Below are 22,902 nucleotides of genomic sequence, written 5' to 3'. Positions count from 1 at the left end.
GAGCACCATAATGAGTGAGGATAAATAATAAAAAATCGTCAAATTGCAGAGCTTCTCACTAATTATGGCGATCCCAACGCCATAGTTCGTGAGGAACTATGTTGTTTGTCATTTCCACACCAGTTACGATGGTTCCACCGTCATAATGAGTGGTTACAACTGTAGGACCTCCTACACCAATCATGGTGAAGCATGAGCCATAGTTAGGGCTATGTTGTTGCCCAGAGAATTTCAGAAACCAAACAATAAGAAAGATGAGAAGAGAAGAATACTGATAGAGAAAGAAGAGATTCTATATTTCATTTCATGCCTCGGCACTGTGCACATTCCATGACTAAATAGTCATTGTACCAACAAAAAGCAGCCAGGCTACCAAACACGTGTACACTTTTTCTCTCTCTTCTAACTAACTCAAAGCAAAGAAACAATAACCAAAACGCAGCAAACAAAGCTCTAAACGCAATATCAATTAAAACAAGAATTACACATAACATTCCACCTCCCTTAGGACCTTGCCTCAAGGTCGAACTCTGGAAATCTCTTCTTCATGTCAAATGCAAATTCCTAGGTAGCCTCCTCGGTTGTGCCTCATGTCCATTGAATTAACAATTTGGTAGCAGCCTGGTTTCCCCTTTTGACCATTTTCCTATCCAATATGGAATGAGGTGCTGGCAAAGGAACTGTAATTTCTGGCAAAGGTGCAACAGCTACCTGTTGATCAGCTACTTTCCCCTTCAACTGAGAAACATGGAACACAGGATGTATAGAAGAACTAGTAGGTAAGTTAAGCCCGTAAGCAACCAGTCCAATCTTGTCTGTGACCTAATATGGACCATAGTACAATGGTGCCAGTTTTTGGTTGGAACGAAAGACCAAACTCTGTTGCCTATATGATTGGAGCTTAACAAATACCCAATCCCCAATATTAAATTGCCTGTCAGACCTGTGTCCAACTGCAAAGCCAATTCCCTATCTTTAAGCAATTGATCCACCGATTCAATACTAGAGTCTCCCGAAAAATATGGAATATGTAGGGGAGGAGGAATGCCATATACAGCTTCAAATGGAGTTATCTGTGTAGCTGTATGGTAATTGGTATTGTACCACCATTCAGCTAATGACAACCACCCTTCCCATTGCTTAGGATTGCCATGAGTCATGCATCGGAGATAAGTTTCAAGGCACCTATTGACCACTTCTGTCTGCCCATCAGTTTGGGGGTGGTAAGCTGAAGACTTCATCAATTCCACTCCCTGCAATTTAAAAAGTTCTGTCCAAAAGGAACTGAGGAATACAGGATCCCTGTCACTCACAATAGATGTAGGAAGTCCATGCAACTTGAATATGTTGTTCAAAAACAACTGAGCTACGGATTGGGCAGTGTATGGATGACTCAGGCTCAAGAAATGAGCGTATTTACTCAATCTATCTACAACCACGATGATTACCTCCTTGCCATTTGACTTTGGTAATCCTTCCACGAAATCCATGCTGATGTCAGTCCAAATGTTGCTTGGAATTGGCAGGGGCTGAAGCAAACCAGGGTAGCTTGCATTGTCATACTTGCAAGTCTGGCAAGTCACACAAGCTCTAATGTAGTTTCCGACGTCCTTATCCATCCCCTTCCAATAAAATAAGAACTGAAGCCTTTTAAGTGTAGCCTGAACTCCAAAGTGACCTCCTAATGCCGAATCATGCATCAGGTGCAGCAACTTCTGTTTAAGAACTAAGTTGTCCCCTACCACCAATCTACCTTTTCTCCTTAATAATGATCCCTGCCACGTATAAGGTCCCTCAAGTCTTGTTCCTTCCTATAGCTCCTTAATGATCTGTTGTAATTTCAAATCTGCTCTCCAACTAGCTTCAATTTCAGGCAATAAACTTCCATCTGGTGTAGAGATTGTTAGAGCAGCAAACTCAGCTACTAGCAATCTAGATAAGGCATCAGCAGCTATATTCTCTTTTCCCTTTTTATAAGTAATCTCAAAATCGTAACCAAAGAGTTTAGCTATGTATTTTTGCTGATGAGAGGTAGTAATCCTTTGCTCTAATATGAATTTCAGGCTTCTGTGATCAGTTTTAATCATAAACTTCGTATGTGCCACATAGTGATCCCATCTCCTCACTGCATAAACTACTGCCAGAAGTTCTTTTTCATAAACGGACAAGGACTGATGTCTAGGTGCTAGTGACTTACTAATGTAAGCTATAGGATGATTGTCCTGCATCAACACAGCTCCAATGCCCACTTCACATGCATCAGTTTCAATGACGAACTGTTTTCCTAGTGAGGGTAAGGCCAAAACAGGGGCAGAAGTAAGGGCTGTCTTAAGTAAAAGAAAGGCTTTTGTAGCTGCTTCCCCCCAATGAAAACCATCTTTCTTAAGCAAATCTGTCAATGGTTTGCTAATTACTCCATACTGCTTAATAAACCTCATGTAGTATCCTGCTAAACCCAAAAATCCTCTCAACTGTTTAATGTTAACAGGTGTTGGCCAATTAGAGATAGCCTCAATCTTCTTTAGATCAGTAGAGACCCCACCCCTTTGAATAACATGACCCAAATAGTCTACTGAATCACTACCAAAGGTGCATTTACTCCTCTTAGCTAACAACTGGTGCTCTTGCAGCTTAACAAAGACAGCTCTAAGGTGTTGAATGTGTGACTCCATATCAGGACTGTACACCAATATATCATCAAAGAAAACTAACACATATTTCCTCAAATAGGGCCTAAAAATGTCATTCATAAGACTCTGAAATGTCGATGGGGCATTGGTTAAACCAAACGGCATAACTACAAATTCATAATGGCCCTCATGAGTCCTAAAGGCAGTTTTGTGGATATCATTTGGACACATTCTAATCTGATAATAGCCAGAGGTGAGATCAATCTTAGTAAAAACTGTTGCATTATGCAATTCATCAAACAATTCCTCAATAACTGGTATAGGAAACCTATCCTTAACTGTCTTACTGTTCAACTCTCTGTAATCAATACACATTCTCCAAGTATTATCCTTTTTCTTTACTAAAACCATCGGGGAAGAATAAGGGCTAACACTGTGTTGAATGGTACCATTGTCAAGCGGTTCTTGTACCATCTTTTCAACAATATCTTTTTGTGAAAAAGAGTGTTTATAGGGGCGTATATTAACTGGGGTAGAACCCTCAATAAGAGGAATTTTGTGGTCATGGCCACTTGTTGGTGGCAGGGTAGTTATTTTATTGAAAAGGAATTGAAATTCATTAAGTACGGGCTGCAATGCTTCAGGCACTATATCAATATTTGTTGGTTCTGTTTTGACTTGTTGTATTTGGGCTAGGAAGGCAATATGGCCATGGTTGAGCATTCTTATCATATTACTTTCAGACATGAACTTGACTGTAGTGTTTGTTAAGCCCTGTAATGTATGCTTAGACCCATTCAATTCAAAAGTCATGGACAGAGATTTGAAATTCCATACAATGTCACCAATTGTAAATAACCATTGTATACCTAAAACCAATTCACAACCCCCTAAGGTCATTACCCAAAAATCAGCTATGAACTCATGTCCCTGCATACTCCCTCCAGCAAAATTTCTCACACACATAACTACTTGACCATTAGCAACTGTAATTCTAATGGGCTCAACCTACTTCAATACACAACCCAGACCCTTAGCAATTGTAAGATCAAGGAAGTTGAAAGTGCTACATGAATCCAAAAGGATGTGCAAGAGTTTTCTTTTTTATAAGTACCTTTAAGCCTCATTGTCTGTGGAACCAAAGAGTGTAATCCTCTCATGGCACACAAAGAAATAGTTGGGATTTCCATTGATCCCTCTGCCAACTCCTCATCTCCAACTTCTTCATCAGGGCATTCCTGAACCATGATGGTATGCAGGTACTTCTTTTTACATTGATGACCAGGGACAAATTTCTCATCGCACCAGAAGCAAAGATTCTTGGCTCGTTTATCCGCTAATTCTGCCTCTGTCAGTCTCATTGCTTAGGGTTGAAATGGTGGTTTTGGTGTTTGAAAAATTGGGGGTTTATTATAAGCTTGGTTGGTGGATAATCGTTGGGCATTTGGTGTGGGTAATAGTGGTGGTTTCTGGGTAGAGGTATTTGCAAATGGTGAAGTGTAAGCTGTGGTGGTTCTGTTTTGCTGAAGCTTGCCTCCCTTTGTAGCGTTTAGATACGCATCTTGCATCCTGGCTAGTGCATAAGCCTGTTGCAATGTTTTGGGTCCTAACATCATCAAAGGATACCCTATCTCATCCTTTAGCCCGCTGAGAAAGCAACTAAGTATATTTTCCTCCGTTAAAGAAACCTTGTGTGAACAAATATCAAACGATTCCATGTACTCCAATAGGCGCTTGAGATCAGCCATAGGATCCTCATAGATTCGTTCCCCAAATCTCCCTTTTACTGCTTTTACATAATCATCCCAAGGAGGATCATCAAGCCTTCCCCTGCTTTTTAAGTATGACTAGTGCCATTCCAGTGCTTTACCTTCCAAGTGGAGTGAGGTTAATTTCACCTTATCAGGGGGAGTGTTGTCAATTTGGAAAAAACGTTCACATCTGAACAACCAGCCCTCTAAATCAGCGCCATCAAACCTTGGGAAATCTACTTTAGCAAATCTAGTGGAGAGATGATAAGGTTGATCTGTATTACCAATGTTTATATTTCGATTGAACCCTGGATGTGATGAAGAATCACTGCGCTCACTGGTGAAAAAGGTTTTAAGTTCTTCAAGAATGGAGCTCTACTGCTTGTTCATCATTTCTTCAATCCACTGCTCCTGCTTCTTATTATTCTCAATGAATAAACTCTTCACCATAGATTTTAGATTATCCTCGATCTTCTTAAGTTCTTGCGATCTGGTGTTTTCGGCCATCGGAATTGATTTGGATATGGCAGGTTAAATTCCACGGTGGAGGATCTTGCTCTGATACCAAATGTTGCGCAGAGAATTTCAGAAACCAAACAATAAGAAAGATGAGAAGAGAAGAATACTGATAGAGAAAGAAGAGATTCTATATTTCATTTCATGCCTCAGCACTGTGCACATTCCATGACTAAATAGCCATTGTACCAACAAAAAGCAGCCGGGCTGCCAAACACGTGTACACTTTTTCTCTCTCTTCTAACTAACTCAAAGCAAAGAAACAATAACCAAAACGCAGCAAACAAAGCTCTAAACGCAATATCAATTAAAACAAGAATTACACATAACATATTTTAAGCACAGGGTTAAAAACAATCATTTCTAGGGAAACATTTTCCAACCAGCTCTATGTTGGAAAATTCCCAAACCATTATGTAAGTAGAGGTGCCTGAATTACAAATTATCAACTCAACCTGAATTAGATTGTTTGGGACCTTGATTCTGCATGAATAAAGCCTGATTAATCTGTCTATAGGTCCATCACCACCATATTTCCCCTCCAACCAAATTGTAAAAGTCATTCAACATAAAGATAAACATATAGGTGGATGATGTGCCCTATAAACTGCTTCCAGTAGAGTCCTCTGCAGAGGCATTAGCATCCAAGAGAAGGGGGGAGAATCAATAAGATAAAGAACAAATTTCAAGATCATATGTACCACTTCTCTGAGAAAGTGCCGAATAATAGTAACAAAGAGACAGGGACTCATCCTAAGCAATTGCCTCAGATGAACTCAGGAGTAGCTTTTTCACAAGAGTACTATTATAACAAGCAAATTGGAATATCTGCAATCAAGTGCACTGTTCTTGTCAGAATTTTAACAAGTACAAGAGGGATTGTTAAGCCATTTGCAGTTTTGTAGCATGAAAATGCTGGAAATATATGAGAGATTGCATTTACACTAGATGACAATCCTACTGATTGCTATGAAGAAGGAAAGGGTGATCCTTAAATTGCTCTCTCTCAAATGCCCCTTGCTAAACCTCCTAGATCCTTCAGTTGGCATAGAACTTTTTCATATACAGCATAATGCAATCACAGAAGAAGGATATAATCTCAAATATAGTAGAAGCATTCGATTGCCCATTGGGCTTGAGATATGAAGATGAAATCTTCTTATCATTGCCATGCTCGCAACAAAAGTATCAAAAGACTAAAATGCTATGTTGAACGGAAATGGAAACGGATAACTGGACACCACTTTAACTCAAGTGTATATGGGTGAAAACATAACCATGTCAGGTAAGACTTTTGGTCAATAAATGTAAATTCAAACCTTGGTAGCCATGTATCTTTGTGCTAATGGATGCTATAAACAAAGAGTAGGCAAAATCTTTGGCATTTCCATGAAACCCCAACACAAATTTTGTACCATAAAAGTGAACGGCTCATTGTCATTCATTGTCCAAATAGAATTCTATTATACAAAGTCATACAACCCTAGTTCCACTATAACATAAGAGTTTCGGTCAATTTGATGCATAAATTGAAATAAAAACTTGTGCACCTGTATGTGTTCATGGAGCACAGATCTACAGGTTGTGAAGTACAGCAACCACCTGTTGTTGAGACTAATTATTATGAGAAACCTACGGCTTCCTTCGAGAAAATCCTCGCTCTCTAGCAACCGTTATAGTTTCAGCTTGTCCATGAAAACTTTTCTCATGATTAATTCTCTCAGAGTCAGCTTTGTTTTGCTTGCCTAATTGGTTGCAATCCAATTGATTACCTTCTGATTCTATCATCTGAGAGTCAGCCATTTGCTTATTGGATAACCATGTCTGAATCAACTCATCTATCTTTGGTTCAGGCAAAAATCCTTTTCTTTTCATATCTACATAATATTCATACGCTGCATCCAAGTTTCCATTCAAGAAGAGACCATGTATAAGCACAATATAGGAGCTACGATCAGGACCTACGCCACTCTCACTCATCGCATTCCATATCTTAAAGACATTATCAAACTGGCGCCATCTACAAAATTTTCTAATCAACATGATATAGGTATCATTAACTGGCTGGCAGCCTGTGTTTCTCATTTTTTCTAAGAGTGCAAAAACTTCTTCCCCTGTTCTTAGAACACGGAGGAATGCATGATAAGTCCTTATAGTCGGAACACAACCACGCTGCAACATCTCATCAAAGCCAGCCCTAGCTTCATCTATTTTCCTTGCCTTGCATAAAGGTTTAATAAGTGAATTATAAGTGACAGTATTAGGGATTATACCTTTCTCTTCCATTGTTTTCATGAGATCAATAGCTTGTTTCTCATGTCTACCTTTCGCAAGAGCGTGGATAACAGCATTGTAAACCTTCCTATCCGGTTCAATCCCCATATGTTTCATCAAGTTGTAAAGCTTGAGCACCTTGTAAAGATTACCTCCCTTTGAGTAGCAAGATATGATGCTTGCATATGATACAACATCATATGCTATTCGCCTCTTGGACATTTCCCTCCATACTCTTTCTGCTTCACGAGGACTACCAATCAGATTAGACCATCCATTGAGAATAATGTTGAAACTCTTTGTGTTAAAAGGAAAAACTTTCCTGTTACAGAACATCAAATGCTCAGCATCCTCTACATTTTTATAGCGGCAGAGAGCAGATAAAAGACTCTGAAACTCCTCAATACCCACATCAAATTTAAATCGTTTATACGCATAAAAAGTGTTTATAGCACGGCCAACGTCATGAATTGCACAATATCTCCTAATCAGGATGAGCAAAGTCTGTGGTGTAACGAGAGATACACCAGTTTTCACCCCTCTCATCTCATCTATCAATGCCCAAGCTGTATCAAACTTTCTCATTTTACCAAGAACAGAAATCATAGAATTATATTCACGAATTGAATGAGCATAACCTGGCTGCTTACCGGCCCACAGGAAGAAAGTAAACGCCGCCTCCCAATCATTTCTGATTCTCGACAGTACCTCCAGTACCAGCTCCTGTGAGACCTTAACGCCACATTGATCAATCCTGTTTTTCATTTCCACTGGATTCCCAGTCAATTGACGCGATATATCTACAATTTTGTTTACATCTTCGACAAAATCATCCCCTCTTAGATTCAATTGTGTAATATTATAATCGTCGTCGTCTTCGTCATGGTCACTGTGATCACTGTCACTAGAATATTCATCTCGGCTTTGAGGAATCTTAGGTGCAGTCGGGGTTTCAAAATTGGAAGAAAAGAAAGCAACAGAAAACTTAGAACTTGGGGGGTTCGTCACAGTTGCTTCAATGGTTGCTATAGCACGGTGGATTGGCTCTCCAAGTGATGATATGATATGGGTACGAGCAGGAAGTGCAAAATTTCTTGAATTCGAACATATAATTCTGAAAGCCCGCATATTTTCGTACTTGATTGGACTTTCAAAGGGAACGCAAGGGAGAATTATAAGATGACTGAATGGAGCATAAGATGTTTGTGAAAATGACCAAATGAAAGAATTTGATTCGAACAGAGGTTTTGAAGGGTAATTTTCATTGTTTGGAAGGAGGTTAATGGTTGTAAATGTGAGTAATGGAAGCTTAAGTATTAAGTTAACCTTGTTTGAGAGTTATTTTTTTAGAGTAATTGAAGGTTAACGGGATAAAATGTTTACTTCCTCTAACCTTCAAACTCTAACCTCCAAATTGGAGGTTAATGAGAGTAACGTAAACTTTTTTAAAATTTCTTGTCTCTGCAGAGTAAATTTAACCTTCCTTTCCCTTTATATTTAAACTCTCAAACGAGGTTAAACATTTAACTTCATTTACATCTTATAAACTCTCAAACAAGGTTAATTTTTAATTTTCAATTCCATCACTTCCATTCCCTTTCCATTACCTCCTTTAACTCTCACCTCCATTAACCTTCAAACTCTCAAACAAAGGCTAAAGGGAGGCTAGTGAATGGAAGGGAAGGGTTAGTAAAACCATTGTTTGGAAGATTAAAAAATACGAGGATAAGGATTTTGAAGGGTTGATGAAAGATTTTGAAGGGTTCAAAATCAATAATTTTTAATAGATTTTCAACCCACCAAATCGGTGGGTTTGAAAGGGTTTTGATGAACCCTTACTTTCTCCCAAACAAGGGTGTAATACCTTCTCTCCCCCTCTTTCCCTTTCCATACCCTTCCCCACCCCTCCTCTCTAATTAGGGTATTGCTATTTACCGCCTCTAATTCTTTTCACCGCCCCTCTCTTTTGCCCTTTTGCCCTTCTCATTTTTTTCCTCCTACAACTCAAAATCCTTTCTCTCTCTTTCTCTCCCAAGCCAAAAAAACTCGACTTTTACAAAAATGGACCCGAGCATTCTCGAAGTGAGGTATTGTTACGATCCTAAATTTAAATAAATTTACGTTTCTGCAATTTTTTATTTTTATTTTTTTTAATTTGGCCTAAACGGGCGGCGCATGCTGCCCGTTCCATAGGCCGAACGGATGAACCACATGTTCGGCCTACGGAATGGGCAGGCTGCCCGTTTAGCCTCAAAAAGGCCCGAACAAGCCCCGAATTTTAATTTTTTAATTTTTGCAAGTATTGTTAATACCTGTTATGCATTTTTTTTGTATATTCAGGAACCGTTAGAAGATTGAAAACCCGGTGGCATTGATTACAGTTCCCGTTTCATAACAGACACCGTTTTCCCTTCGTGTCAATATGATGTTGATTGGGCAAAACAGGCAGCTATTCAAAATGGGTTTGAGATTATAATACCTTCGCATAAACATGGAGGAAAGCAGGAGCTGTTGAAATGTTCACGGGGTGAACGCTATAGAGGGAGAATGGATGAAGATACTTTAATAAGAAAAAGTAACACTAAAACGTGCAGATGTAAATTTCAGATTAAAGCCTATCAACATTAAGACCTTTCTGGTTGGGGGATACAGACTAAGGCTAGGTTAACTGGTCATCACAATCATACGTTACGTATGTATCCAGAGGGAAGTCGGCAGATGAGCGGACTTAGTACCGCATCTAAAATAATTGTGCATGATATGAGTTCGCCTCAAGCAAAGCCCTGTGCTATTTTAGCAGCCATTAAAGAAAAGCATCCCGAAGACAACCCAACAATTAAACACGTCTACAATTATAGGGATAAGATGAGGAAGGATGGGTTCGAAGGCAGAGACTTGGCTAGTCAGTTCTATCATATTGCTCTCGAGAACAAATATGTTCATTATACGTAAGCTGATCCTCATTCTGGCGTGATAACGCATGTGTTTATGGCACATCCAGAATCAGTAGATTTATTCAGGACCTATTTGTTGGGGTTTAGTGTCCTATAAACAATTGTTCCAGGATATAAACCTACTGTAAATGAATTGTTCTTTATGTCATTTGTTTTAATAAGATATGGTTTCATAACTGTATAAAGGCAACCACTTTTAAAGAACTAAATAAGTCTAAATAAAAGTAAATCCCTAAGTTTATTTAAAGTGATTATAAAGTGTTCATACAAGCATGAAGTGAGACAAAACATTATAATAAACTAATAAACTTAAAACCACCCCAAGTCAAGTGATATGTTTTGAATAGGGATTGACATAACACTGTTAAGACTTGCATGTAACAATATTTTCTGTCAAAACGACGTCGTTTGGAGTTAAATTTTTTATTATTATTATTTTGGATGAAGTGGGGGCAAATACCCCTTTTGACCCCCCTACATCCGCCCCTGCCCAACTTGATCATAAATTTAAATAAAAACTTCACATGTATCTGTTTATGGAGCACTGATCTGCAACTTGTGAAGAAAGTTTTAAATAGCAATCAAGATCGAAGAAGCAGCGGCAGCGCCTCTTTCTCAATCAATATCGAAGAATCGAAGAAGCAGCGACAGCGCCTCTTCTTCAATCAATTTCGAAGAATCAAATAGGCAGAGGCAGCAGCGACAACGCCTCTTCTTCAATTAATGTCGAAGAATCGAAGAAGCAGAGGCAGCAGCGGCAACGCCTCTTCTTCAATTAATGTCGAAGAATCGAAGAAGCAGAGACAACTTCAATCAATGTCGAAGAATCGAAGAAAGCGACAAGGTCTCTTCTTCAATTAATGTCGAAGAATCGAAGAAGCAGCGACATACCCTCTTATTGTTTTCTTCAACCCTGAGCAAAAGGAAGAAATCAGTAGGGATTCTTATAATAGAATACATATGTGTTTTTTGGTAAAAGTGATTTCTATAGAATCTATGTTGCTAAAAAAGGTAAAAGAAAATTTCCATATTTACTATTACGATCATTCTTTTCTTCCTTCTTTATTACTTGACTATACATTAAAGACATTATACTGTAACATCCGTAATTTTATAAAGTATATCTTTTAAAATAAAATTTTAGTTATAATATTAAAACAATTTAAATTATTAAATTGTTTTTATTAAATTACCCATTTAATTATTTAATTATTATTATTATTTTATATTATTATTAATATACAAGTAAAGTTACTTTGTCTCATTTACCATCTATTATCTATTATCTATATAAAAGCTGAAACTAAAAGTGACATTTGTCATGATTTTAAAGCATATGTTTCTGAGCAGATCCGTGTTGCAGATCACTTGGCGGCGGCAGGTCATGAGGGGGTGTTAGGTGTTTCTACCCTTACCGTTCCCCCTATCGCTCTTTCTCCTCTTCTTTTAGAGGATAGGATTGGGGTTAGCTTTCCTAGGCTAATCCCGGTGTAGTTGCTTGTTTTGCTTTGCTTTCCTTTCCTTTTCTACAAAAAAAAAAGCATATGTTTCTGATGTGTCAAAATAATAGACTATGTACCTGATGTATCAGTCGAACAGAATTTTCAAATATTTTTTAATTCTTTACTCTAATGGCCAACAACCTAATCCTCCTTCAACTTCCTAAACCAGTACGCTACTCTCGTCCTTCCTTTTGTTTCGACGATTATCTCTTCTTGTGTGTAACGGAACTGGCACTTGGAGCCAAAAAGATATCCAGATGAATTTAAATTATTGAGAATAGGAGGTGAATTAATTTGTAATTTTCAGAATTAGGGTTTTACGCAACCCCATCTCTCAAACTCTTCTCATTTTTTCTCTTTCTTTCTCTCTTTCAGTCGAAGAGCAACCAACCTCATAGTTGTCGTGCCTCTCTTCTTACTAGTGGCAACACTCATTTTGAAACAACACACTCCTCAAATGGCACCCTTTTCGTAGCCTTTTATTTAAGAGAGACCATGAATGGCCAGGACAGGTTCTTTTCTCCGGTCTGGTTTCCTTTCAAGTAAAGGTAAGGATCTTTCTCAATGTAGTGCAGTGTTCTTCTTCCTATAGACAATTTCAGGCTTAATAAATATAGTTTTCTTCTCAATGCTCTGTGTCTGATTCTGCTTCGGCCTTATAATTTTTTTACTTATTGTTTCAATTTCATCAGTTTTTATCAAATTTCGAACTGCTACACTGTCTATATATTTGCAAGGCTTGAGGATCATTAAGGTATGCACAAAATCCTAGCCTCGACTTTTGCTTTACTCTTTAATCTGAGTATTGTACTAACTTGACCGTTGGAGTACTTACACCAGTGAGCCGACAACTTCTATGTTTTGTAGATCATTTAGTGTTGCGAGGAAGGGTAAAGGCTATCACATTCATTTATACTCCAAACATTTCTTGTATAATTTTTAGATCTATTCTAAAATTTCTATTATACATCAATTGGTACGGTGAGCATGGAGCTAAGATTCAACAATGAATGCATCGGCTCTAGAGACGAACATGATAGACGAGATCCCATGAAGGGAAAAGGAAAATTTCCAATTGAAGGAGTGGTGGAGGACATCATGGGTCAATAGGACTCTAACGCCTCACCCCGAGGACTTTAACTGAGGAGATTGCAAGAAGATATGATTCCTTAAGATGCTAACACATTTTTTCTACCATGGAAAAAATATGATTGAAGCAAGGAGAGGTGACAGAGCTCGCATCAGGATTTATCACCGATGATGTAAATGGGTAAATTCTTACAAATTTTAACGTATCTAGAGTCAATATTGCACTGTGAATCTTATTTTCTAAAATAGGGGAGCACAAGGAGGAGAAATATGAAATTAGGACAAAAGTGGAGTAGCCAAGCACACTGAGGAATCACACTGTTAGTTTAGAGGGGTAAGCAACTAATCACCCTCTTTCTTCTCTTTTCTCTGTTGTTCGCCTTCTTCCTCGTCTTTTCTCTCACTGTTCACCTTCTTCTACCGTTTGTTCGCATTCTTCCTCTTCTTTGCTCTCACTGTTCACCTTCTTCTACTGTCGTTCACCTTCTCTCACCGTCGTTCGCCCTAAAATCGCTCTCTCATTTTTCCTCTACCACTGTTCGCTTCCCTTTTCTCTCACCGGAGTAGGAGTTGCTGGAGAACGTCGTCAAACAACAACAGATTTTGCAGGTTAGATCCCTGTGGAAGGAGGAGGAGCCATTTTGGGTGAAGAGAAAACCATAATGAAAAGGAAGAGGAAGATAAAAGATTGGGGGTATTATAGGAAAGTCACACAAAATCAGTCTAGATATATAGTAGGTTGAGTAAATGAGTTAAATATGTAAATGGACCTTCCATTTGACCTAGTTTCGTAATTTTCTCATAATATTAAGTTTAGATATTTATGAAACACAAAACAATATAGTTTATACAAAACTAAAATTTATTTATAAATATTCTAATCGAGTCTGCTCGCGAGCTTTCGAGCCGAGTTTTGGTATGTTCAAGCTCGGCTCATTTACGAACCGAGCCAGTAACTCGCACTCACGAACGGCTCGTTTACAAATCGAGTCGAATCGAACCGACTGTCGAGCCGCTCATGAGCGGCTCGACTCATTTGCAGCCCTAATAACGTGGCAACAGGCATAAGAGGATCTTCTTATTGCGAAGTTGGACAAAATTCTTCTTCTCTTCTTCTGCTAACATTCTTTCTCTATGAATCCATCCTCAACATCATATCCCTTCCCTCACCCCCCTCAAAACCCTCCTTTCTTCTTTCACTCTCTTCCCCAACCGCCTCCACTTCCGCAAATTCCTCCCCCTACAGCTCCCGATTTATTTACCTCACTTTCTTCTCTTACTCATCTCCTCTCTCTTTCTCACAAAGCCCTCTCTTCTCTCCTACCTTCTGCTAATCCTCAAAATGCCAATTTTGTTTCCTGCCTCAACAATCCCCACCACCTCTTTCCCCCAGAGTCTCTCTTTCTTCACTCTCTTCGCTGCCCATCTCCTCTCTTTGAAGACCTCACTTCTCTACTTGATTCTCTCCATTACCCAAGAACATTAAACCCCCAAAATCCCTCCAAGAATATCGTTATTCAGGACTCCGGCGGTGAATTGTGCGTTTCAATTGATTGTTATTACAATGAGTTCGCTTCCAATTTCTTTTATCAAGATTGCCCAGGTGTTGTGAACTTCAATCGCTTCGATAATGCTAATAGATCGTTTGTATTACCTAGTGTTTTATCAGTAGAATGCGCTAATGGCAGTGGTAGTAGTTGTGAGGGAGATTTTAAGGGTTTTGATGAAACTGAGTTCAGAATTTTGCCGTCAGATTTGTGGGCAATTAGGAGAGAAGTTGAAGGTTGGGTTGATTTTCCTTTCATGAATTCGTATGCTGTTTTTTGTGCTATTTTGCAGTTAAATATGATTAAATGGAGTGATTTAAATATGTGGGTTATTTCCAGTTCTCCACGATATGGGGTAGTGATTGATGTGTACATGCGGGATCATATATCTGTGCTTTTTAGTCTTTGTCTAAAGGCAATTAGAAAAGAAGCCTTGAGCTTTCTGACTGGTGGAGTAGATAAGAAACATTTGAATTTTCATTGTCCTATTCAAGGTCAAGTTCTTCAATGGGTTGCTTCTCAGCTTTCTGTTTTGTATGGTGAAATGCATGCAAAGTGCTTTGTGATTCACATTTTTAAGCAATGCATATTAGAGGTTGCCAACAGGGTTTTGTTCCCCTTGGGGTCTAATTTGAAACAAACAGCAAAAGAGTTGGACGCAAACGGGAATAAATTACGAGATGTTGAACTTAATGAGCGTTTTGAAACAAGTCTTCACTGTAAAGTAGGCCCTGAAGTGGATGAAAGGTTTGATGGAAAGGTGATTTTTGTATCACAAGTTGCAGCATCAGTTGCAGCATTGCATGAACGGTCCCTACTAGAAGCAAAGATAAAGAGATTGCGAGAGTTTCAACCAGTACCAAGATACCAACTGTATGTTACCATCCTTATTGATTTTCTTGTGCTTCTTTTTGTTTTAACTACAATATCTCCATCGTTCACAAGTTTGTTACATTTTGAATGTTATAAATGATGCTTGATCTTTGTGTTTTTAGAAAATGAATTGTTGGCAATCTTATTGATTACCAGTCTTTGAATATCAGATGCTTTGTCCAGTTTTTTGATACAAGTGTAATAGTTCGGTTCAGTGTTCTTTGAGAGACAGGTTGTTGGTTCCTTGTATTATTTTGTCTTGCTTTGTTAGTTGTTTAGTTGGACAATCTATTAAGCATGTTGTCTTAGTTGAGATCATTTGTAGCTGCTTCTTGGTGTTGCCCCTTTAAATTAATTTGCTATGGTATGTTTTTTGTTATATCTGGCTCAGATCTGCATCATCAATGTGGACTTTGTGATTAGATAATAATATAAAATTGAATGAGCAAAGCTCGTTAATTTGTTACACTGGCATTTGGAAATAATATACTCCTTGCGATAATGCTTCTGTTACATTATCTGCATGTTGAGTTGATGTGACAATAAGAGGCATCGTTATCTTATTTTCTCCAGCAATTTGAATAAGGAAGTTGAGAAATGTATCTGGTTAGATGTCTGAAGCTTTGGAGGTACCCCATTTTTCTGTGTGACCTTTTGCCTCAAATTCTGAATGTGCTTTATGGAATTAGCTAAGCAACTTCATTGTTGAAAGTACATGCAAAATGTGAAAATAATTGGAGTAGCAGAATGCTGGCTTACTTCATTTCTGCTATCTCCAATGAAGAAGTTTTTTTTTTCTTTTTCATATTTCTTAGTTTTGGAGGAGTTTTACAAGATTGCCAGAGCCGCTAAACAGTGACTGCTGGAAACTTGTGCAAATCAGTGAGACCAATTGAATTCAACTTTACATTGATTCATTTTGGGGTTATCTGTTATAACTTTTAGCTCAACAATATCAAATTCTCAGTTTTTATTGTGTTTGTTTTTGAAAATGCTCTGATTCTCTTTTTGTTTTGTTTTGCTTATTATGATGTAATTATGAATTCATATGCTTTTAGTAATTTGTCTTCTTTTCTCAACCAACAACAACAACAACAAAGCCTTAGTCCCGAAATGATTCGTGTCAGCAACACAAATTCTCTCCCTCCACTCTGTCCTATCCACTGCCATATTTTCCTCAATCCCTAATAAACTCGTATCATTCTCTATCACCCTCCTCCAAGTTTGCTTAGGTCTCCCCCTACCCCTCACCACTACATCCTTTTGCCACTCTTCAGTCCTCCTAATCGGCGCATCAAGCGCTCTTCGTCTTACATGGCCAAACCACTTTAGTCGGTTTTCACTCATTTTATTCTCAATAGATGTAACCCCTACTTTTGTCCTAATTATTTCATTACTCACCCGATCCTTTCTCGTATGACCACACATCCATCTCAACATACGCTACTCCGCCACCGACATCTTATGAGTGTGACAGTGTTTCACTGCCCAACACTCCGTACCATATAACAGTGCTGGTCTGATTGCCGTGCCGTGCGGTAGAATTTTCCCTTCAATCTATTAGGCATGCCGGGGTCACAAAGGAAACCCGTAGCACTCTTCCACTTCGCCCAACCAGATTTAATCCTATGAGCAACATCTCCATCTACTTCTCCATCCGTTTGGATAATAGATCCTAAATACCGAAAGCAATCCGATGCCTGGACAACTCTCCCATCTAGGATGATTGTCCCTGCCTCCCTACTCCTATCGCCGCTAAACTTACACTCCAAATATTCTGTCTTACTTCGGCTCAACTTAAAGCCTCTAGATTCTAAAGTTTGTCTCCATAGTTCCAACTTCCTCTCCACGCCTTCTTTCGTCTCATCAACCAACACAATATCATCTGCAAACAACATGCACCATGGTATACCATCTTGAAGTAAACTCGTTAGTTTATCCATAACGATATATTGGGTTCAAATTTGAGCTTCTTTTTTAAAAAGGCTTGTAACTATAACATCTAACTATATATGTCCATACGGCCTCAACTGTTTTTGTGGCACTGATTTTTGATAGTTCAATAGTCTGACATCATGTGAAATTTATTTTACATAAAGGTAGTTTAAGCATGATAAAGGTTCTCCTTATGCAGGATGAATGAGCATAATTATGTTTCAAAAAGAGCAGATGAGATGCGCAATACACGTTCAGACTACAGAGCTATTATCGACCATGACGGCCTTCCACGAAAGCCATCAACTAATCAGGTATAACTGGAAGAACATGAGTTATTTGCAATATGTACAAATTTTGTGGTTGAATTATTGGCTGATTAGTGAACACTGCAATTTAATGAAAGCTCTGAGGAGTCAATTCTGTATCATAAAATCGGAAAATAAAATGTTTAGTGGTTTAGTCGTTTAGGGAGCTTAATGGTGGTTAACCGGAAGAACATGAGTTATTTGCAATATGTTACAAATTGTGTGATTGAATTATTGGCTGATATGAATAATGCAATTTATTGCAAGCTCTAAGGAGTCAATTCTGTAACATAAAATCGGAAAATAAAACATTTAGTCATTTAGTGAGCTTAATGGTGGTTAACAACCCTTGTTTTATAGTTTCTAATGTTAAATAATTGCTCAATCTAGCATGTCGTGAATAGTTGACTGATGCTTCATTCATCTGTGGTTCATGATGTTTCACTAGCATGCTATTATTAGTACATTTTCTCTTGACAATACTTCATGGTTACGAGAGGCAATACTCCTGTAAATTTACCAAAAAATTGTTTTTGTACCAGGAAACAGGCAAATTGAAGACAAGACAGGAGTTATTGGCTGAAGAAAGGGATTACAAGCGCCGAAGGATGTCGTATCGTGGGAAGAAGTTGAAAAGGACAGCTCTGCAGGTAGAAAGATGTTTTCATGTTTTTACAGTATTCTTTTATAGTTTTACCTATTATTTTTGTCTTGTTTTACTGTTAATAATTGTTCTAAGCTGTAGTTAGTGAACTTTTTTTTTTTTGGTTGTTGTGTTGGATATTCTTTTCCTTCTTGTTTTTCTTCTGTTGCGTGCATACGGAAGCTGATTAAGTTCAAAATAGACCCTGTATAATGATTATCATAATAATAATAATTAAAATAATAATATTAGTAAGAATAATGTACTTATTTTCTATATCATGCCTTCCAGGAGTTTTGAGCATTTATTCCTGAACCCTATGTGTGTGTGTGTGTGTGTGTATTCATACTCGACTCGACTACTTCAGACAAAGGTCAGGGTTTAAGATTTAGGGTCTAGATTTAGTAGGGTAGGAATTTTAGGATCTAGTGTTTATGTTTAAAGGGTTTGGGATTCTTAGGTTTAGAGATTGAGGTTCCAGGGTTTTGGGTTGGGATATTAGGTTGCCATGGATAAAATAATAATAATAATAATAAATAAATTGAATTAATGGATTTTCTTTCATCCTGGAGGCTGTCAGTTTCCCTGCTTCTGCTCTTGTTTCCACTCTTTTTTGCCCTTGGTTTAGGTCGGGTGGATTCACTGTTATTATTTGCGGTGCAGAAGGAAAAACATATGGTAATTATTCAGAAAAAGCAATGTTAACTTGTGCATCAATGCATCAAGTTTCTGTTATTTTTTCTTACTTTCTCAAGTATTGGATATTTATGTTTATGGTTGTCATATTAGAAGGCAACAAGTTGTTCTTATGTCTGTTTTCAAAATGTTTTCTGTAGGTGATGCGGGATATAATAGATGAGTACACAGAGGAAATCAAGCAAGCTGGAGGAATTGGTTGCTTTGAGAAGGGAGCCAAAGAGGAAGAGATTTCTTCTGAAACACCATTTTTCTCTGATGTTACTAGAGATGATGAATTAGGAAATAGCAGTAGGAAGTCTTCCGAAGCAACAAGAGCTAGACCTAATTACCAAAAGCAATTGCAATCAGATTCTACCACCTCCAAAAATGCCGCAACTCATGATTATGATGAACAGGGATGGGGCCATCGCAGGCACCAGTTAGAATATCAAAGTAGTAGTCGAGATAGACATGTTAGAGATAACTATTCTGGGAGCCCAGAAAGACACAGAAGTCGTGGCTCTTCGCATGATCAGAAAAGCCACCGAGGAAAACATGATGCAGAATCAACCGGTGCCAGGCATCATGAAAGAAAATCCTCTAGCAAGTCCAACTATCAACATGACAAGTCATATTATTCTGTTAATTCCACTGGACAAAAGGATGAAAACTTGGATGGTAGGCACAGGGATCTAAGAAACTTACATGGAAAACATAATCTAAAGATTCAAAAGAATAATGCATTTGAAGATAGATATGATCCTGCAGAATCCCATGAGTCTTATGGAAATGATGTGGATACTGTTAACAAGTGATTAAAATGAGAAAAAGCCCATGATTCAATTAGCAGGTTTCCTTCAATGGTTATATTGAGAAATTGCCAGTAGTCTAATTATTTTGGGTAAGTCCTGTGGTTCATTTTTCTTTGTGATTTAAAAATGTTTGATTTGAGGGGTATATTTACTGTTGCTCTTGATGCAGTTGGTTTAGACAACTTTGCAGTATGAAGGCATGAGGCTTCAGCAAATTTATCTACATCTGTATCCTCCTATGTATCCTTCACTGTTGTATTTTTCATTGTGGTTCCTTGTTATTTCTTCCCATGCGTTTGCTTTTTCAAACCACTAGCATTCATTTTAGTTTCTTCAAATACAATTTTGAAACTTGGAGTGATCAGACAGTAGTTAGATTGGTAGTTAGCTTGTTGTCAAATTTGTAGGATTGAAATTTTGCTGAACTATTTAGTAGTTATTTCATGGTGGCTTCCTTGTAATTTGTGCTGTCTGTTTATGCCTCCTTTTGAACAAAATACAATTCCTTGCTAAACGATACTCTGACGGTGTGGCTGGCTGAGGTCATTTGGTTAAAAGGGCAAAAGCAGTATAATTTATCCACTCAGCAGCATCAGGTTTGCTTGGTCTTGTAGATTATATCTAAGTTTTTCAATATTGGTTTGGTTTCCATACAACTCTTATCTCTCGGCACTATAATTGGTTTGCCAAATTTGAATTTGGTTATAGGTCAATTTGCTGCTTTGTAGAGAGCACGAAAGGTGTTTCCATGAGATTCTTCTGATGTTTTGGGATGGAGGTTTTCAATTTCCATGATGGAAAACACATTTCTCATAAAAAAGGTTTGCATTTATATCCTAGATAGGAGTTTATAACATATCTGATGTTTGATTGAACTACTGTCTTATATTATAATTATGAGCGAGAGTGCAATCTGTTGTTTTTTCTTCAAAACTTGCATGGATCTTTTTTTTTCTTTTTCAAATGCAATATTAAAGATATCTTTCATGAATTAAATACATGCAAGTGTTGGATTTAAGCATCAAATCCAAATAAATGTGTCTCAGCCGGGCTGTTGCAAGTTTGTAAGTTGTGGAGAGCCAAAAAGCTATGAAATTCACTCCCAACACTAGGTCTAGGATTGGAAAAGAAAGGGAAGGTACAAGAAGAGGTCATTTAATTTAGGAAATAAATATAAAGCATTTCTGTTCGATTGGTGCAAATTTATCCTAACGTTTTCAAGCAAGGTTAAATTTGTTTTATACCTAACGGAAAATTTAGATAGACTAGTTTTACTGTTATTTGATTGTTATATTGGACTTTCCAAATAAATTTATCAATCAACTGAAATGGTTCGTGTATTCTGGTAGGAAATTTATAACTGTGTTACTAATAAAAGATACTGACTTCTTTTTTGGTGATTGGTTTATGTGGCAGATTTAGTTATTGGTATTTTGGGAGGTTGTCTGCAACACTGTTAGTAACACAGTAAATATTTTAAACATAATTGTTGTTTGTAATGTTTAATGTTAAAAATAAATTAAATCTCTGTTTAATTTTTTTTGCTATGTAAGGGTAAAATTGATTTTGCTTTAGTATCATTTTGTACATTCTTTAGGAGTGCAGTACGTACTTTTCCAAAAATAATGGGACGTATTTGGACCTGAATTGTGTGATGCATCTTCACAAAAACCTTGACAAATTACATTACTCCTTGTTTCGGAGGAGGTTAATGGAAATTAATGGAAGTAATGGAATGTAAAATTTTAAATTAACCTTGTTTGGACGCTTCTTGTTGATAGTAAATAAAGGTTAATGAGAGTTAATAGCTTACTCACATTAATCCTATCTCGCTAATCTCCAAAATGGAGGTTAATGGGAGTAAGTAAAATAGCTTTTGAACTCTTATATACATCCCATCAACCCATCAACTCCTTCCTTTTCCTTGCATTACCTTCTCTAACTCTCACATTCAAAAACTAAGTAATTGAAGTCCGTAGCTAAGAAAAGCACCAAACAAACTTAAGCAGTCATGGTTGGTTGGTCATTGTGGAAGAGATTAAAATTATCCTAAAATGATTTTATAAGTCTAGTTTTTTTTTTTTTTTTTTTAAATGATGGTTGACCAAATTTGTTAGATTTAGACTTGTTTAATTTAAGAATTGAGATAAGTTTAACCTTTCAAGTGAAGTGCAGATTTAGTCTTAATGTGTAAAATTGTGTAAATTTAAATCAATTTTAGCCATGCGGTATGGAAAATTTGAAAAGACTGGTTTGAATGTTATTTAAATATCATATTGGACCTTGCAAATAAATATATCGATAAATTAAAATAGTTTTATACATTTTTTTTGTTGGTTTTTTCCAACTATATTAATAATACAGTAAATTGTGAATTAAGTTTTATGTAGTAAATTTAATTTTTAATATATCGTGAATTAAGTTTTATGTAGTAAATTTAATTTTTACTATTTTAACCATATGTCGTGTGAAATATAAAAGCAAGGCACGGGACAACGGGTTTTGGTCGTACAACGGAGGTTACAGGAAAAGGGATGCATCAACGATCCAACAAGTCATTCCCAAAGATTGACACATGTGCTAAACATGTGCAAAAATGCTAAACACTACCCATGAATCAAGGAAGAAATGGAAGAAATGGCAAGTTACCCATGAATCAAGGAAGAAATGACAAGTGATATAAGTGGAAAGATGGTGAGAGTGAATTTAGGAGTGGGAAGAGGTTACAACTTCCACATCATCAGAGAACTATAAATAAGAGCTAAATTGTTCATTCCAAACCCAACCAACTAAACAAAAACTAAATTTATGCCAGATTATAAACATTGTTCTTTCAAGTTTCTGAGCTCTAAATACACTTCCATAGCTCCGTTTTAGCCCCAATTCATTCATTAGCCACTCATTTTCAAGTTCCGATTTTTCGTTTGTTAATCTCGTGCTTGAAAGTTAGTGTTTTTTCCTGCCTAAAGTTCACAAAAGTCACTTTCTGCCTATTATTAAAAATCCTGCCCAACAATTTCGGTTTAACCTTTTCGACCCCTTACAGTCCGTTTTCGTTTGAAATTCTTACACGTACTTGTTCCTAATATTCTGAATTTTAGTTTAGGTTTTCTTTTTGCCACAATTCATGCCCGGAATCTCATTTTACAAGATATTCTTTGAATTAAACAGTCTGTCCAACAATTTCGTTTTAACATTCTCAAAATCTTACTGCCCGTTTCCAACCCAAATTCTTACTCACACTTGTTTCAAACATCCTAAATTTAACTTTAGGATTTCGTTTCGCCTCAATCCGTTTTTTAAAATTCATTTATGAACCATCCCAAAATTCATCTTTTCGCACAAAAATTTGGCTGTAAATTTGTTCCAATTAAGTCACTCGTTCTAATT

General features: G+C 37.3%; 2 protein-coding genes across 2 annotated transcripts; one reads left to right on the top strand and one right to left on the bottom strand.

The window, feature by feature from the left end:
• Positions 1-6,298: 6,298 nt before the first annotated feature.
• On the bottom strand, positions 6,299-8,435 carry LOC136207457 (pentatricopeptide repeat-containing protein At5g15010, mitochondrial). Its single transcript, XM_065998711.1, has one exon. It carries the CDS (start codon positions 8,297-8,299, stop codon positions 6,530-6,532), a length of 1,770 nt encoding a protein of 589 aa, XP_065854783.1. The 5' UTR covers positions 8,300-8,435; the 3' UTR covers positions 6,299-6,529.
• Positions 8,436-13,816: 5,381 nt separating this feature from the next.
• LOC136205760 (U11/U12 small nuclear ribonucleoprotein 48 kDa protein) lies at positions 13,817-21,155 on the top strand. The gene is made up of 7 exons (XM_065996516.1): positions 13,817-15,136; positions 17,271-17,385; positions 17,922-18,029; positions 18,859-19,601; positions 19,682-20,108; positions 20,221-20,333; positions 20,929-21,155. Exons 1-4 carry the CDS (start codon positions 13,851-13,853, stop codon positions 19,513-19,515), a joined length of 2,166 nt encoding a protein of 721 aa, XP_065852588.1. The 5' UTR covers positions 13,817-13,850; the 3' UTR covers positions 19,516-19,601; positions 19,682-20,108; positions 20,221-20,333; positions 20,929-21,155.
• The last annotated feature ends 1,747 nt before the right edge of the window (positions 21,156-22,902 follow it).

The sequence above is a fragment of the Euphorbia lathyris genome, chromosome 9, assembly GCF_963576675.1.
Source record: "Euphorbia lathyris chromosome 9, ddEupLath1.1, whole genome shotgun sequence".
NCBI classification, from domain to species: Eukaryota; Viridiplantae; Streptophyta; class Magnoliopsida; order Malpighiales; family Euphorbiaceae; genus Euphorbia; species Euphorbia lathyris.
This window is presented reverse-complemented; position numbering and strand designations above follow the sequence as displayed.

What these genes read in the sequence shown, in the direction of transcription:
- LOC136207457 (XM_065998711.1), bottom strand. Translation starts at nt 8,299, where the DNA reads ATGCGGGCTTTCAGAATTATATGTTCGAATTCAAGAAATTTTGCACTT.
- LOC136205760 (XM_065996516.1), top strand. Translation starts at nt 13,851, where the DNA reads ATGAATCCATCCTCAACATCATATCCCTTCCCTCACCCCCCTCAAAAC. An exon ending in CCAGTACCAAGATACCAACT is followed by an intron (nt 15,137 to 17,270) that starts GTATGTTACCAT and finishes CTCCTTATGCAG; the next exon opens with GATGAATGAGCATAATTATG. An exon ending in GAAAGCCATCAACTAATCAG is followed by an intron (nt 17,386 to 17,921) that starts GTATAACTGGAA and finishes TTTTTGTACCAG; the next exon opens with GAAACAGGCAAATTGAAGAC.